Source organism: Salvelinus alpinus, chromosome 1, assembly GCF_045679555.1.
Source record: "Salvelinus alpinus chromosome 1, SLU_Salpinus.1, whole genome shotgun sequence".
Lineage (NCBI taxonomy): Eukaryota > Metazoa > Chordata > Actinopteri > Salmoniformes > Salmonidae > Salvelinus > Salvelinus alpinus.
In genome coordinates, this window is record NC_092086.1 from 69,963,470 (window position 1) to 69,982,025 (window position 18,556).

Sequence of the window (18,556 nt, forward strand, 5' to 3'; positions counted from 1 at the left end):
GAGAAACATTTAAATGTCTTGGAATGGCCAAGTCAAAGCCCAGACCTCAATCCAATTGAGAATCTGTGGTATGATCTAAAGATTGCTGTACACCAGCGGAACCCATCCAACTTGAAGGAGCTGGAGCAGTTTTGCCTTGAAGAATGTGCCTATATGTGCCAAGCTTATAGAGACATACCCCAAGAGACTTGCAGCTGTAATTACTGCAAAAGGTGGCTCTATAAAGTATTGACTTTGGGGGGGTGAATAATTAAGTTTTCTGTTTTTTGTCTTATTTTTTGGTTTGTTTCACAATAAAAAAATATTAGGGGTAGGCATGTTGTGTATATCAAATTATACAAACCCCCCAAAAAATCTATTTTAATTCCAGGTTGTACTGCAACAAAATATGAAAAATGCCAAGGGGGTGAATACTTTCGCAAGCCACTGTATCCCCCTTTCCCTAATTAGAGCAGTAAAAATAAATGTTTTGTCATACTCGTGGTAAATGGTCCAATATACCACGACTGTCAGCCAATCAGCATTCAGGGCTTGACCCACCCAGTTTATAAAACAATATACGGTGCATTTGGAAAGTATTCAGACCCCTTCACTTTTTCCACATTTTGTTACGTTACAGCCTTATTTTAAAATGGATTAAATAAATAAAAATCCTCATCAATACCCCATAATGACAAAGCAAAAACAGGTTTTTAGAAATCTTTGCAAATGTATAAAAAAACTGAAATATCACATTTTCATAAGTATGCAGACCCTTTGCTATGAGACTCAACATTAAGCTCAGGTGCATCCTGTTTCCATTGATCATCCTTGAGATGTTTCTACAACTTGACTGTGGTAAATTCAATTGATTGGACATGATTTGGAAAGGCACACACCTGTCTATATAAGGTCCCACAGTTGACAGTGCATGTCAGAGCAAAAACCAAGCCATGAGGTCGAAGGAATTGACCGTAGAGCTCCGAGACAGGATTGTGTCGAAGCACAGATCTGTGGAAGGGTACCAACACATTTCTGCAGCGTTGAAGATCCCCAAGAACCCAGTGCATTGTAATAAGATAAACGCATTCCCTCAGCCCTCCTAGCCTCAACAGTTGCCATTGTGCATGTCATTGTCTAGGCCACGTGTCACAAACTCAAGGCCAGGTGCCAGATCCAAATAAAACGACATTGAACGAACTAAAACCAAATCAAACTGTGTAGAAATGGTAATGGACCTACATTTCTAGTCTCTTCACTCTGTCCAACTTAGAGGACTATTTTTTGCTAATGTTGATGGCGAGAAAATATCAATTTTAAGTGCGGCTGTCCGGACCTCAATGAAGACTGAATGTGGCCCGTGGGGAAAATGAGTTTTACACCCCTGGTCTAGGCTAATGAACAAAACCTAAATGGCATCTTTGTCTTGTGTGTGTGTGTGTGTGTGTGTGTGTGTGTGTGTGTGTGTGTGTGTGTGTGTGTGTGTGTGTGTGTGTGTGTGTGTGTGTGTGTGTGTGTGTGTGTGTGTGTGTGTGTGTGTCTCTTCCCTGCAGTGGCACGCTCTGACCCGGGAGGAACAGGCCAAATACTATGAGCTGGCCAGGAAGGAGCGGCAGCTACACATGCAGCTCTACCCCAGCTGGTCCGCCAGAGACAACTACGTAAGGCCCGCCTTTTCCTGGTTACACACACGCAGCATGATCACCCCACCCTGCCACCTGTCAATCAATGAGGCTAGTGGCTACACATAGAAATATCAACCTATTGTATCTAATCATATTTTTATTTGGAGCATTTCCAGAGTTGGTCACGTATCAGTGCAGACATTGTTAGCGAGACTAGTTTACGACCATAGTGTTATGACCAGCGTTATAACCTCTATGACCAGTGTTATAATCTCTTGGCATGCCATTCCTTTAGAGTGGGTTTTGAGAATGAGAGAGAGCGTACTGGACATTAGTTGGTCAGACATGGCTGTTCAGCGCTGTTCAGTGAGGTGATTTAATTGGCTGTTGAGTGCTTTGCTGTTAGGGACGCATGACGAGCTCCGCTTTTATTACACATAGCATTACACAGTCAGCTACAAACCTCCCGCTCCCCTCTCATCTCTGTATTACTATAATAGGTTTTTAAACCACTGGTAGTTATATACATGGAGGGCACCTTTGTACTGTTGTAACTGGACCTTAGTATAAGTGCACTGTCTGTGAAATCTGTAATTAGTAGCGGGCTTGTAGACTGAGTTAAGAAGTAGTGTAGCGAATCCCTTGCTTCAAATACTGTGCAGATGAATATGATGTGTATTAGAGAGACATGTCTCTAAGAACGTCTCTATGTTATGTGTGTTAGCTTAATGCTGCTTAACTACCCTTCTGTGCTGTGCTCAATTGTGAAGTTGCTGTTGAATTCTTCCAGGAGGCGGGCCTTAGAGAGGGCGCGGGGGAAAAGAATAAAGCTGATTGGGTAGGGCACACATTTTACCCCACTTACCCGCTCTACTAACAGCAGGGTGGCTTTGGCTTGCTCTCCTCCTCAGGCGGTGGGGCGGTGGGGTTCGGACTGTAGAGAGGGAGAGGACAGCTGGGAGCTGGGCTGGAGAGGCTTTCTGGGCTTTGGGGGACCATTATTAGGCTATACCCTCCCTTAGGGCAGGCACAGAGGGGTGGAGGTGGCTTATGTTATGTAAGTTATGCTATGTATCTGGATGTGTTTCAATGGGAGGTGGTTTTCCTGGACTACATAATTGCCAATGTTCGCTCACCCCATGTGAAAACAGACAGGATGAGTCTCACAGGGCTCACTTTATTGCTTTCCTGGAGATCTTTTACACAGCCTATTTTCCTTTCCTTGGCTTGTTAAAGTTTGGGGTTTTGTATCATAACACACCATAGGGGCTTGGCTCTCTCATTTCTCTCTGTCTCTTGGCTGTGGATAGTTAGTTAGCTGGTTAGGGTAAAGAGGGTTACGAGCTGGTCGTGGTGGCATTCTCAATGAGGTGAAATGTGCATGAAGCTTTTACTGCTGCATCTGATTTCGTATCAAATCAGATGAATATGATGCAACGTACTCTGGATAATGTTTTTATGTGAAGATAAATGTCACTATTTAACACTTGAATGTATGTTTCCATGCATGTTTCTTCTAATTTCAAAGATGGGAAAATATAGCCAGAGACAATATTGTCCCAAAACACATTAGAACTAATGGAAACTCTATAATAATAGAATATAATAAAATAGTAACACTTTATAGCAGTGGTATTCAAAGTCGAGGTCGCGACCCCTTGATAAGAAATTGACCGGTTTTGCCATTACATTACAAATGCCATTACATTTGGGGTGAGGTGGGGTCGTGAGAAATTCTCGGGGGAAAAATGGGGTCCCCGGATATTCTGGCTGAAAAAATGGACTCGCCGCTGAAAAAGTTTGAATACCAATGTTTTATTGTGACCGTATAGATAACACTTTATTTGGATAGTCCCAAGCAGATGGTTGGTAGATGTTCAGTAGATATTACCAACAATAATAATAATAATCATCCATTTATTTTATATAGAGCTTTTAATTACAAGTCAAATCTTAAAGTCGCTTTAAAAACAAAATAATCAAAAAAACAATTTAACAAAACAAATATAGGGATTTGGCAGTTCTTGGGCGAAGCTCTTCCACAACTTTAGATGAAAGGCAGTTCAGAAATGTATTATCTTGAGAGGAGGGAGCATAGATGGTACAGCCAGGCAGGGAGATAGAGACATCAGAGAGACAGGCCACAGAGCTCTTCATCAGCCCCCTCGTCATATTCAACAGTCACAGCTCTTCCTCCTCCGTAGGTACACTCTTAGAAAAAAGGGTTTCAAAAGGGTTCTTTGGCTGTCCCCATAGGAAAACCTTTTTGATTCCAAATAGAACCATTTTGGGTTCAATGTAGAACCCTCTGTGAAAAGGGTTCTACATGGAACCCAAAACGCTACTATTTGGAACCAAAGGGGTTCTACATGGAACCAACAAGGGTTCCTTCAAAGGGTTCTCCTATGGGGACAGCGGAAGAACCGATTTGGGTTCTAGATAGCACCTTTTTTTCTAAGAGTGTATGATGGATCGTCCACTACTGAAATGTACCACGCACGTGGGTGATGCTTCGGCACTGTAAAACGCCAGTAAGACCACCTCACCTCAGCAGTGGTTCAGAAAAGCCCTCAACAAAACAAGCTTCTAGGAACTGGGGCAGGGGGTCAAAAATAATTTTAGCTAGCTAGCTAGCCAAGCCAAATATAAACTGGCTTGCCATAATCAGTCCTGCAATTCCGTGGGTCAGCACCAGATATTTCAGTTAATAATTTTTTTTATTTTACCATTATTTAACTAGGCAAGTCAGTTAAGAACAAATTCTTATTTTCAATGACGGCCTAGGAACAGTGGGTTAACTGCCTTGTTCAGGGGCAGAACGACAGATTTTCACCTTGTCAGCTCGGGGATTCAATCTTGCAACCTTTCGGTTACTAGTCCAACGCTCTAACCACTAGGCTACCTGCCGCCCCATCTATCAATAAGTTATCAAAAACAAAAAAAAGTTTGATTCAAATATGCAATGAAAAACACTTAAAAACAATAAAATATGAGCTCTCTGCCTAGGCTACCTCACGGTGCCATGGCAACCACGGAACGCAGCAACTTAATAATTAATTTAATTATAATATTATTATTATTATATATATTATATTAATATTAATTAATGAACATAAGATGTTCAATAACTGTCATCAAAATGTCAACTAACTATCCACTAACAACAACCCTCAACTTAGCAAACAGTTGCTTATCAACAGATAGTTTGTTAGCAGACGATTTTATCCAAAGCGACTTAGTCAAGCATACATTTTACATATGGGTGGTCAAGGGAATCGAACCCACTACCCTGACGTTACAAGCGTCACGCTCTACCAACTGAGAAACAAAGGACCACTAGCTCTGCTACAGTCTAACCCCTTCCCAGACACAAGCCAGAAAACCAGGGTAGTCATGTGATCTGTTAGCAAAACAGGAAGTGAAGGTCCACCTACGCAGTCGTGGGGTTTTCTTCCGCAAGCCGTAACCACACACACACAATGCTTTAGGGAGCAGTGAGGGTAGACGAGTCTAGGCATCCAAGAGCTGTTCCCACATCCTCTCCCCAATATGAGACTTGAGACTTTATTACTCTCTTCATGAGAACAACCCCAACCATACTATTAAGGCCCCACTGTATAGCCCATGGAGTTTACAGCAATATTACTGTAGATCATTCGAGTTCTTTCCCTTCTCTTCTACTGTCATCGTAACTTGTGGCCTGAGTGATCATGAAGTGCCCTCATTCACCCCCATTCCACGACTTGTGAATTGGGCCGTCTCTGGTACAGTTGACTTAAGTCTCATGAACATGGTGAATATCACGACGTGGTTCTCCCATGGTCTTCATTGAGATGTCACTGACAGATACTGTCCCGGTGGTGTATAGGACCCCGTCCCCCCTACTGACTCTCTGTGGGTCTGGTCGTGTGTTCCAACAGGGCAAGAAGAAGAGAAGAAAAAGAGAGAAGCAGCAGGACTCCACCACAGGTAATGTTCAATTAACAACCTTCAACATCCTCTCAGGCCAAACCACCACGCTTCAATACAACATACCAAAACGTCAAGCCCTATTCTAGCGTTTGAAACAACTTCACTGGTCGACTATCCTCTACTCGGACTGGGTCTCTGCTACTCTAACTAGCAGAGTTTGAACGCATGGCAGACTTCCCACTTAAAGTGTTCCTCTCTTCCCTAGTGACCTCAATGCCTGTTGTGAATGGAGCTCCTGCTCCCTCTACTCTGTTCTGGCTGCAGTTATGGGTTGTTGTTGTTGTTGTTGACTTGGGCACTAACAGTCTGGTTTGATGGCTTTCTGATTTACCATCTCTGTCAATGCGTCAACGTCTGCCCTGACCTCTTTATCTAATCTGATCTGATCTGATCTGCTCTCTCTCTCTCTCTCTCTCTCTCTCACTCTCTCTCACTCTCTCTCTCTCTCTCTCTCTTTCTTCATCTCTTCCTCTCTTTCCTTACTTCTTTCCCATGCGCATGTTGCCTTGTGCTCAGACCCTGGCTCTCCTAAGAAATGCAGAGCTCGCTTCGGCCTCAACCAACAAACGGACTGGTGTGGTCCCTGCAGGTGTGTATCTCTCGCCCTCTCGCTCTGCTACCCCTCTCTCCCTCCTCTGTGAGCGTGCCTCAGCCCACTGCTGTGCTCTGCATGCACTCATCTCACTAACCCTGTGACCCACGTCGCCCCCTACAGGTAGAGAACGCCAGCGTACTGGGGTTCCAGGAGGCTGTATTGGAAACTAAAGCTGCTTTGCTGGCTGGTGATGGGGTGGGTGTCTCCTCAGGGATTTGTGGGTGTAGAGGTGGGGATGATGGGTGATGATGATCAAAGGAAAGTGGGAGAGAGGTCCTGTAGTTCTGAGGGGAGGAAAGGGTTTCACACATACAGTTGAAGTTGGAAGTTTACATACACTTTGGTTGGAGTCGTTAAAACTCGTTTTTCAACCACTCCACAAATTTCTTGTTAACAAACTATAGTTAGGCAAGTAATTTCTCCAACAATTGTTTACAGACAGATTATTTCACTTATAATTCACTGTATCACAATTCCAGTGGGTCAGAAGTTTACATACACTAAGTTGACTGTGCCTTTAAACAGCTTGTAAAATTCCAGAAAATGATGTCATTGCTTTAGAAGCTTCTGATAGGCTAATTGACATAATTTGAGTCAATTGGAGGTGTACCTGTGGATGTATTTCAAGGCCTACCTTCAAACTCAGTGCCTCTTTGCTTGACATCATGGGAAAATCAAAAGAAATCAGCCAAGACCTCAGAAAAAACATTGTAGACCTCCACAAGTCTGATACATCCTTGGGAGCAATTTCCAAATGCCTGAAGGTACCATGTTCATCTGTACAAACAATAGTACGCAAGTATAAACACCATGGGACCACGCAGCCGTCATACCGCTCAGGAAGGAGACGCATTCTGTCTCCTAGTGACGAACGTACTTTGGTGTGAAAAGTGCAAATCAATCCCAGAACAACAGCAAAGGACCTTGTGAAGTTGCTGGAGGAAACAGGTACAAAAGTATCTATACCCACAGTAAAACGAATCCTATATCGACATAACCTGAAAGGCCGCTCAGCAACGAAGAAGCCACTGCTCCAAAACCACCATAAAAATGCCAGACTTCGGTTTGCAACTGCACATGGGGACAAAAATCGTACTTTTTGGGGACAAAGATGTCCTCTGGTCTGATGAAACAAAAATAGAACTGTTTGGCCATAATGACCATCGTTATGTTTGGAGGAAAAGGGGGACGCTTGCAAGCCGAAGAACACCATCCCAACCGTGAAGCATGGTGGTGGCAGCATCATGTTGTGGGGGTGCTTTGCTGCAGGAGGTACTAGTGCACTTCACAAAATAGATGGCATCATGAGGATGGAAAATTATGTGGATATATTGAAGCAACATCTCAAGACATCAGTCAGGAAGTTAAAGCTTGGTCGCAAATGGGTCTTCCAAATGGACAATGACCCCAAGCATACTCTCAAAGTTGTGGCAAAATGGCTTAAGGACAACAAAGTCAAGGTATTGGAGTGGCCATCACGAAGCCCTGACCTCAATCCTATAGAAAATTTGTGGGCAGAACTGAAAAAGCGTGTGCGAACAAGGAGGCCTACAAACCTGACTGAGTTACACCAGCTCTGTCAGGAGGAATCGGACAAAATTCACCCAACTTATTGTGGGAAGCTTGTGGAAGGCTACCCTAAACATTTGACCCAAGTTAAACAATTTAAAGGCAATGCTACCAAAAACTAATTGAATGTATGTAAACTTCTGACCCACTGGGAGTGTGATGAAAGAAATAAAAGCTGAAATAAGTAATTCTCTCTACTATTATTCTGACATTTCACATTCTTAAAATAAAGTGGTGATCCTAACTGACCTAAGACAGGGAATTTTTACTACGATTAAATGCAAGGAATTGTGAAAAAAACTGAGTTTAAAATGTATTTGGCTAAGGTTTATGTAAACTTCCAACTTCAACTGTAGATGTTCTCTGCTTAAAACAGATATTTCTTGGTTATGCTATTGGTAGAAATGACAAAGCAGACATTTTTTATTTATTTACAGTGTATGGATGATCAGTCATGCTCATCATCAGTGCCTTTTTTTTTACCAACTCAATCTCTTCTCCTTTATTCCTTTACACATCTGCACACTCAAAGTCACATCAGTGTAGAGGTACCAGCCCTGCCTTCCCCACCATGCCGTCACATCATGGAAATCTCCTGACCACTGTGCGTGTTGTATGTGTGTTGCGCTGCAAGAGAACAAAGGGAGGTGAATGTGGTTAGAGCGAATCCTGATCACCGCAGATGAACGCACACACAGACACACACAATCTCGCACATGCACCGCCGCTCTGCACTTTGATGCCATTTCTCATGCTCATCTGCCTTCAACTTTCTCCATTCATGCGGTCAGGCAGTGCAGCTTTTGATAGTGAACTCTGACATTTAGAATCGCTCTCTCTTCCTCCCCATCTCTAAATATTTCCTCGCACCTTCTCTTGCGCAGGCACTAAGTGACTCATGTTGGGTTCTGGTAATAATCATGGGATTATTGTTCACTTTCAATTTAGCTTAGAAAACAACATTTCTAATGATCACGAGAACAACCACAAAAATCATTCATGATTTGAAGGAAATGGTGGTGGATGATCTATAAAAACATATTTGATGGTATTCAATGGATTTGCTCTTTTGGGGTCTTCAAACTCAATTCAATCATGTTGAAAACAGTAAAAAAGTTCATTTTGGTGACGCTTTGCATCCACGCTTTATTCACAGATAACTCTCTTGACTGTTCCTAGGAGGAAAAAGAAGTGCGTTCGATACCTTCAAGGAGGATGGTGCGCCAGCCCCACTTCTTCCGATGGAAGCGCTATAGACTCGCCCCCCTCCCCCGTCGACGGCGTCCCCCCTCAGCACCCCTCCCTGCCCAGCTCGCCCTCGCCTGCTTCCCCCTTACACATCCCTCTGCACCCCCAGCCCAGCAAACAACACACGCCCCTTATCCTCTCAAAACCCAAGACCACAGAACTTTCTCTCAAAGCTTTAATAGAATCATCCCAACAGCACGACAATCTCAGTCATCATCATCATGACTGTACCCTGCCCAAGTCTCACTAGCCAGCCTCACCTGTCCTGTCCCCTCTCACACTTCCTCGCACCATCCCAACACACCGCCAGACAGACAGACAAAGCCCAACGTCATCAGGACCAAACAAGGAGTGGGGAGCAAAACGCTGGAGAAAGACCTTCACCACAAACATCCAAAAACAATGACAGAGCATTGTGTCTGGGAGAGGATGCCATTCACATCAATATGACTAACTGACTCCTGACTGATTTACTCAGTGCTCATGTCATTTTAATATTGCCGGGATGATAACTGCTTCTCTTCCTCACTGCCTAAAATCGAATTGATTCCATTTCCAAAGATTTTTACAGAGGATTACTGTACTCCTCCTTTTCATAAGACTTTCAGACGTGTCAAAGGAACCTTTTCCAGAATAGATAGTATTTATATTGATTAATGATGTCGTATAAGGTTGAAGCTTCAAGGTAGAAGTGACAGTGGTTTTCACTGTGTAGACATGTTCTTGTCTCCCCTCGGAGAGACTCATCTCTATGTTATGTTCATTTGTTTTAGGCACTTCCTGCTTGTCAGTCAAATTCTTGCTAGATACATTATTTTGATGTAGGTCTCTCACAGAGTATTAAAACATCATTGGTGTTTGTTCAAAAGGATGCAGTTTGGGAGATTAATTTGTTTCCTGGTGTCAAAAAGCCTCCATTATATAATAAAAAATGAAATTCAGCAGTCCTAAACTGCCTCTGACTGAACATTCTGTAAACCGGGGTTTCTAAAACTATGGGTCAGGACCCAAAGTGGGCCCTGGGATGTTAGAGGTGGGTCGCGAGTTATGAGAATACATCTTCCTTCATACACTATTTCTTCTTAATTTGGTTCAATGGAGGACGATTTGAGTCACAAGAGGACTGTTAATTTCTCATTTGGGTCTCAAGCTGAAAAAGATTAAAGAACCCTGCTGTAAACTAAAGACCAAATGAGTACTATATTTCATTGTGTTGTAAAGTTTTATGTTGAATTCCCTACATAAAATGTACGTTTTGTTATGTAAAAATGAACATTTTGTTTCTCCCAACGTTGTTTCTTTAGTCTCTAATTTCAGTTTTCCACTAAAAGCAATATCATTTTTTATTTTACACCCATTTTCTGAGAGAAAAACACATTTTGTGCAGAAGTTTTGCGTTAGCTTTTCCTTTCATTGAAGTTATCACAGCTGTGTCAATCCTTTTCAGTGTGTTCATGTTCCACCTAAGTGTACCAAAAATATATGTGAAAAACAATGGCTTTAATTTACTGCTTGCAAGTGTCAAACCCTGCTTACTTTGGAGATACTGTAGGTGGTGTACAGCAAGGCTTTTCTGTTTGTTCAATCAATGTCTAGTCCATCAGAGGGTGCTCTAATGTTAACACACATCTTAGATTTGGGGACTGCTCGTATCAGAATGACCACACATAAAAAAGGTGTACTGATGTCTGTCTTTTCTATTTTTTTTACACATTAAAAGACTTCTGCCTTTGATGTGCTCATTTTTGTTTGATGTATTAAAGTATTTTGAAAATCTGGATCAGTTTCCTCACTATTTCCCATTAGATGTACAATCACAAACAGCAGCAGACAGACATTATTTTAAGTAATTTATTAACTCCTGGAATTCAATGGGTGTTAACCCTAAATGTCATCTTCAGAGCAGAACTGAGAAAATATTCCAATAGTACTAAGCTAGGTAAATACCCTAAGTTGAGTGACAAACAGCTCGCACACATTTACTTCTTCGACAAGCACTTCCAATCCACAGGACATTTTGCACACGTTTAGCCCCACTTCAAATCTCCTACGACAGCTTGTCTCCTTATCATGACTTTAAGAAGACAGCACAGAAGAGGCTGCATTTACAAAATTCTGCACTGCGCTATCATTTCAGTCAAAAAAAAGCTATTTATTCAGTTGACTCAAAAAGAAAAAAAATAAGATATTCAATAAAAAAAGACAACTATAGCAATTCAAAAAAGGAGTTAAATTGTAAAGACCAGATGCATCTCATGTGAATATGTGAAGTAACATTTGTAAAAACATGAAATAGCTTTTTTAATTATTTTGCTCAAGCAATAGAAATGGTCATGCTATAGGGGGGCGCTCTAATAGACTAAATATAATATTAACACGTATGAACAGCGCAGTGCAACCAGTTAATGGAACAATCCTTTCAGTGTGTTAGTGTTGGCATGATCCTCCTTTATTTCTCTTCACACCACTGGTTCTCCTTGCGTACCTGGGGAAGGGGGGAATGGAAAAGCAGCACACACTGTCACATGGCTCAAATGTATATTATCACAAGGCAGCTCCGCATTTAGGACTGCGGTTCTGCCCTATATAACACCTTATTCATTTTATAGAGTACTACTTTTGACCAGGGCCTATAGGGCTCGTCAAAAAAAGGTAGTGCACTGTGACTGTATAGGGTGCCATGTGGGACATCCTGAAAACCACAGAAGGCCGTATTACCTGGGCTTCCTCCTCCTCTGTGAAGTCATTTTTGATATTGAACGTCTTCCTGATCTCCTCTGGGGTCTTGCCTTTTATCATGTTGGCCACCGTCTTGCAGGTGACATCTAGCAGTCCTTTGATGTCCAAATAGTTTGCGGCCTAAACATTTAAAAAAAGAAAATAATAGGAGGATGAAGAAGAAAAGAAAACAACTGCAAATACTGCCTTTCAAGTGAACTACTGCAGCCCTGGGCTTAGGCCGAGTAAACAGGTCTCAGGAGCTGGGTAAAACCTACTCCTCAAATGACAGACTTGTGTTACAGTTCCTAGAAGCCCTGAGCGCTATAAGAACATATTGCGCAAATCACTGCACAAGAGCCATGCAAGGCTGCTTGTTTAACTTCATATGCACATAGCTGATACTTCCTGAGCCGCTTACACACAGGAAGAGAAAACGCAGCCGTCTCCATGTGTTTCTATGCAAAGCCGGTGGCAGATTTGCCTCCCACCTCGGCGGAAACAGCACAGGGAGGGACGGCACATGCACAGCGAATTTCTCTGACGCACAAGTTCAAATATTTGCCACCTGTGCCTCCCCTCGGTGACCAATCGAATTACAGGGGGATGGATCCCTTTTTCTGGGGTGTTTCATTGGATAATCTAGTGGTAACATAGTGGAGGCGTTTTGTACCACCAGAGTTTAAGATTTTAGATAAACTGTCAGAAACTTTTCTGCTTTTTTGACTGTGTGTAAGGCTCTTTAGTAATGAACTACTACTACCTCCAGTTATAACTTCATTACATTTTATTAAGCACCTACTAGCTTAACTGGTGTGGTATGTTCAGCTAAGCCATTGCCTAAATTCAAGACCTGAGACACTTCCACTTTGTATGTGTGCAGGTGTCAAACTGTTTCTGTGAGTGAGTGGCAGGGGGGGTGGTAGGTACACACCAGAATGAGTTCGAAGAGAGTCCCTTGGTCCACTTTGAGGAATTCCTGGTCCCAGACGGGAATGTCGTCCGTCCTCTTCTCCTTGTTCTCGTCATCCTCGGGGGGAGGGGGGTCGTCTTTATGGTGGGTGCACCACTGGATCACCTGGAGGGAGGAAACGGAAGTGAGAAAGGAAACAACATGAAAAGGAACAACTATTCCTGGCACACAGTCCGTGAATCAACAATCAGACACGCCAGGGCATCCATCTCCCACGGAGTTCAGTTTCAGAGGCCTAACTTGAGGACGGAGGTCAGAGCACACACATGCTATTCTACAGATGTAAGAAACAACAAAAAAACAGACATTAATTAAGCCAGGCAGAAAATTTATAATTGTCTGACCATGCAAACATTTCCCCAAACAAAATGTAATTCATTAGCCACATGGATACAGTTGCTGAACAAAGCCGCAGAAACAACATCAGCTTGTCCCTCAGTTGGAGACATGCACAAGACAGCATGGAACAATTCAACTGGGAGATGGAATAACAAAAATCATCTTTAATCCCACAGTATAATGCCAATTAACACCGTCTACACCTTCAGCAGACAATCACACCATTTGATTTCTAGAGATTCAGACAGGCACAGATGACTAGTTGCATTTGTTCTTTCACATTGTAGACTGTACCCCTAAGGCCAACTATCTCAACCATCTGTCCTTGAGCAAGGCTGCTCCTGTAAGTCTCTCTGGATAAGAGCGTCTGCTAAATAATGTAATGATCGAGCATGGACCCTCACAGCTCCTCCCACATAGGTACGGATCCCTGTTACAGGTTTGAGAAAGTCATTCTGCCTACACGTTTGGCTTACATTGGTTTAAATTGTGCCCAAATGTTCCACTTCCTGGAAAAACCTCTAGGAGAAAAAGCTAAGAAGGGTTTGGGTTCAATCGAATTGTGCCGCTATGGATAGAATTGATGTGCAACTAAACTGATAAAAGTGGAAATAGAGATAAGATAGCCCCAGCTCTGGTTGGGAGGAGGCACTTTACCTAAGGTTATCAATGTCCAACTCCCAACAGTTTGCCTGTCCCTCAGTCCATTGCACCAGATATGGGATAACTGTCAGACAGTGAGTCAGTCCACTTGCCTTCTTGAGGATGGCTGCATTCACATTCGGGAGGGGGACTGGATCATCATCTCCTTCATCATCCATACCCAAATCTGTCAAAGACAACCATTAGACAAGTGCACACAGATACTGACAGACAGTTTTGATAGCTGCACTTTGAATCAAATTGTATTTGTCACATGCGCCGCATACAACAGGTGTAGAACTTCCCACGAAATGCTTACTTACAAGCCCTTAACCAACAATGCTTGTTCAAGAAATAGAGTTCATAAAATATTTACTAAATAAATCAAGGTAAAAGAAAATGACGTAACAATAACGAGTATATACAGGGGGTATGGTACCGAGTCAATGTGCTGGGGTACAGGTTATTCAAGGTAATTTGTACATGTAGGTCAGGGTAGATGTTTAATACGTACTAGTGGCTATGTAGACTACATAAAAGATTTAACCTCATGTAGGGTGTCCACCCACTCTGCCCAGAGTTGGTGGAAACGCACTTTGGCGATGAAATTTCACTTCCTTATGTTCAAAAAATACATATTAGCAAGACAAACATGTTCTGAATCATTCAGTGGGGTTTTCCCTAAAATATCATTCAATCCAAAAAGTCGGATTTTGTAACCTAATACAGCCAATAAGAGCTCTGTTGACAGAACGGCGCTCTTTCTCCCAGTGACCTTTGACAGTGGGTTTTGACCAGAGGCTTCCACTTGAAAACAAGTCGCTTTATAGACATTTCAAATAGAGCGCTCTGCGTGCCCTCGTTCAAAATCAATGAGAGCGCCATTTCTCCTGCTGAATTCGTTGTTGGTGAAAACTCTAGGTTAGGAATTTGCATGTTGTGGTAGTAGTGTGCAAAGTTCTTTCCGCGGATCGCAAAAAGCTAAATTAGCATGACACAAGTTGGATTAAATGTAAAATATTTTGAAAATAAAACGCTTGGTATACGCTCAGTGCTCCTTTAACATTTTACAGAGATATGCTTGTTTGTGAGAAATCTTCAAATAAGAATTTCGTATTAATATAGGGTGTCTAATTAAAAATGCATCTTTTGACCAATGGGTAAAATAATATGTTAATTTTGTAGATGATCCTCTATGAAAACCAATGGTCCAAACCTCACGTCTATATCCAATCAGATAAAATGTTATTTGTCACATGTACCGAATACAACAGGCATAAACTTTACAGTGAAATGCTTACTTACGAGCCCATTCCCAACAAAACAATTAAAAAACTAATATTTGCACCAAAGAAAAAGGAAATAGTAACACAAAGAATAACAAGGCTATACACAAGGAATACCAGTACCAAGTCTATGTGCATGGGTACGAGGGTGTTGAGGTAATACAGTATGTACATGTGGGTAGGCAATCAGGATATATAAGAAACCGAGTAGCAGCAGCGTATGTGAAGTGTGAAAGTGGTTCTGTGTGTGAGAGAGTGTGTGTGGCGTCAATATGCTTGTGTATGTTTTGTTTGTGAGCGTATGTAGTCTGTGTGTGTCAGTGTAGTATGTGTGAGTGTGTGGGTAGAGTCTAGTGAGTGTGCATAGAGTCAGTGCAGAACAATTCAGATAAATAAATAATAAAAAGGAGGTCAATGTACACTGTCCAGGTGGCCATTTGATTAACTGTTCAGCAGTCTTAAGGCTTGAGGGTAGAAGCTGTTCAGGTGCCTTTTGGTCCCAGACGGTACCACTTGCCGTGCGGTAGCAGAGAAAAGAGTCTATGACTTGGGTGGCTGGAGTCTGAATATTTTTAGAGCCTTCCTCTGACACCACCTGGTATAGAAGTCCTGGATGGAAGGGAACTCAGCCCCAGTAATGTACTGGGCCATACGCACTACCCTCTGTATTGCCTTGCAGTCAGATGACAAGCAGTTGCCATACCAAGCGGTGATGTAGCCAGTCAAGATGCTCTCATTGGTGCAGCTATAGAACTTTGAGGAGCTGAGGACCCCCGCCAAATCTTTTCAGCCTCCGTTCAAAACTTATTGGGAGTTTTTACCCTTGTTGGATGGTCAAAATTAGCACGACTAAATCAATGGAGGCCAGAGAAGAAGAAAAAAGTTGTCAATCTGAAAAACAGCATTTTGTCAGCTAGGCTGGATGCTGTGTGAGAATTAAGGCTACCTGACAGGGTCACCGTTGAACTCTTCATCTTTCTTCTCAAATCCAGAGGACATAAAACAATATAGAGGTAAGATATATATCAGAGGTAAGATGTATATCGATTTGAGACATGACATGTGGTATTTTCATATACACTGTTAAAACTCCAATAACCTTTGATGGGATTATGGTAGTTTCATGGGGTTTGGACCATTGGTTTTCTTAGAGGAGTAATAACATAATTAACATGTTTTACCCACTGGTCAAAATATGCGTTTTGATTTGAACACCCTACTCATGTTACAACCACATGATCACAACAGAGTACATAACTACATACCTTCCAGCATTGTCTTTATTGTAACAGACTGCTTAGCTATTTCCACATCCACCTCAAAGATCTCTCCATCTGAGCTTTGCAGTTTAATTGTGGGCATCTGTAAAACAGGAAAACGTTTCAGTTTCAGGCTTCGCGTTAGCTAGCGGGGTAATGAACTACATTTTATAAACTACGTTTTATATAGGGTGACAGGCGAGCCCTGTATTCGGTTTACTGACAAGGTAACAGTTACGCTACCTTGGCTAACGTTAAGGTGGCTAGTTAGTAAGCCATTTCCAATCCTAGTTAGATAACGTTACTGTAGTCAGACAAGTAACGCCAGTTATTCGCTACCCAAACACTTGCCAGCCAAGTTCATGTTTCGGTAGACAGGCAAGTTAGTTAACTAACTAAGTAGTTCTACCTAGCTACGTTACCAGTTCACGCATCTTACTGTTTAACGTTAGCTGGATACCGTTAGCTAGCTTCACACGCTAACTCAACATAGCTATCTAGCTTCGATTCCAGTCTGTTTCATGAACTAGGTACAGTAGTTAGCATTAACTTGCTTGGTTACTACCGACACATATAGCCTGCGCAACTGTAAACAAACAAGATATCTGAAACGGGCATAGGCTGAAATAAGATGTTAGATTCAATACTAGCGCTACACTTAAAGTAGCAATAATTTCAGGTAACAGTAAGCTAACTAGTTAGCTACGTTAACCTTAGCCTGCTGTGTTAGCTGACAACGACTAGCTAACGACGTCGTCAGCAAGGCCTCGTCTTAGCAACCATATTCAAGTAATTTATATTTTCATTTAGATATAGGAATACTACATTTAAAACACAAATTATTTCACCAAGACATGCAACTAAATCGTATGTAAATGGTGGTTACTTACTGTGAATGTTTTAAAGCAAATCTAGAGATAAAATGTTAAACGTCAACAGGGCCAGACCGAAGCACAGGCAATCACTGGAACTGTGCTAGCTACGCTTTGTCAAATGGAGCAGGTAGTCTTGTGATATGCCTGTGAGTGATTTTCCCCATTGACATTAAGACAGAATTTCACGTAATATTTATTAACAGGATTGTCTTCTAATGCTATTATTGTAATATTTAGTGCATTCTGTTAATTTTTGCGTCCAAAATATATACAATTATAGTATTATCTGCGCATGTTGCTCTTTCATGATGTGTTCTGCTCAGGTTCTGTCAATTTGTCCCAGCACAAAAACAAATGACCGTAATTGTTTTACTCTCTTTGTGCAGTCATATTGTTGGCCAAGATGTTAGTATTTTTTTAAATGCCATGACAGTAATTGTTTAATGTAAATATGCCTACAATTTGTTGTTGCCTTACTTGAATAGTAGGCCTATGAAGTATTGCATATAACATGTGGCTATAATATTATGTAAAATATTATTCGCATATAACATGTGGCTATAAATATTATGTAAAATATTATTCGCATATAACATGTGGCTATAAATATTATGTAAAATAATATTCACAACAATGATCACTGATTCACAATCACACCGTTACCTTGACAGACATTCCGAGTTGTAATGTTAAGTCCTGCCGTGAGATGGCACTCTTCCCACATTATTTGTATATTATTTGTATTCACTTATAATAATATTTAGGTGGGTGCTTAATATTTGCATTATATTCATGTGTGAATTGAATATATATATTTTTTTGCATATACCAACTCCCCCTAAGACACCCTCTGAGAGTAGGGTCACGGCCAAGATCTGTCATTATCAATGGAGCAATTTTTTTATTTAACCTTTATTTAACCAGGTAGGCCAGTTGAGAACAAGTTCTTATTTACAACTGCGACCTGGCCAAGTTAAAGCAAAGCAGTGCGACACAAACAACAACACAGAGTTACACATGGAATAAACAAACGTACAGTCAATAACACAATAGAGAAAATCTATATACAGTTTGTGCAAATGAGGTAAGATTAGGGAGTTAAAGGCAATAAATAGGCCATAGTGGCGAAAGTAATTACAATTTAGCAATTAAAAACTGGAGTGATAGATGTGCAGAAGATGAATGTGCAAGTACAGATACCGGGGTGCAAAGGAGAAAAAAAAAGAACCATATGGGGATGAGGTAGTTGGATGGGCTATTTACAGATGGGCTATGTACAGGTGCAATGATCTGTGAGCTGATCTGACAGCTGCTGCTTAAAGTTAGTGAGGGAGATATGAGTCTCCAGCTTCAGTGATTTTTGCAATTCGTTCCAGTCATTGGCAGCAGAGAACTAGCCTTTGAAAAAACTAGCATTTGCTTTCCTAACTGCCTGTGTATATTGGTTCATAACTTCCCGGAAGTTGCATATCGCGG

At 41.7% G+C, this 18,556-nt stretch overlaps 2 protein-coding genes across 15 annotated transcripts in view; one reads left to right on the forward strand and one right to left on the reverse strand.

Annotated features, from left to right (window-relative positions):
• Positions 1-10,766, forward strand: part of LOC139584198 (transcription factor 7-like 2) — a 68,298-nt gene extending 57,532 nt beyond the window's left edge. For 2 of the 14 annotated variants that reach the window (XM_071415763.1, XM_071415780.1), the window contains 5 exons: positions 1,533-1,640; positions 2,395-2,442; positions 5,525-5,573; positions 6,093-6,165; positions 8,920-10,766. In XM_071415763.1, coding sequence (XP_071271864.1) covers positions 1,533-1,640; positions 2,395-2,442; positions 5,525-5,573; positions 6,093-6,165; positions 8,920-9,238 — 597 coding nt within the window. In that variant the 3' untranslated portion in view covers positions 9,239-10,766. Of the gene's footprint in view, positions 1-1,532; positions 1,641-2,394; positions 2,443-5,524; positions 5,574-6,092; positions 6,166-6,291; positions 6,367-8,896 lie in introns of all 14 variants that reach the window. The other 12 variants (XM_071415773.1, XM_071415790.1, XM_071415808.1 and 9 more) reach the window with 9 other exon arrangements.
• Positions 10,767-10,825: 59 nt separating this feature from the next.
• LOC139584258 (S-phase kinase-associated protein 1) lies at positions 10,826-17,416 on the reverse strand. Its single transcript, XM_071415890.1, has 6 exons — positions 17,096-17,416; positions 16,212-16,308; positions 13,774-13,847; positions 12,641-12,784; positions 11,707-11,847; positions 10,826-11,473 (listed from the first exon to the last, which is right to left on the reverse strand). The coding sequence occupies exons 2-6, from the start codon at positions 16,306-16,308 to the stop codon at positions 11,438-11,440; spliced, it is 492 nt and encodes a 163-aa protein (XP_071271991.1). The 5' UTR covers positions 17,096-17,416; the 3' UTR covers positions 10,826-11,437.
• Positions 17,417-18,556: the final 1,140 nt, after the last annotated feature.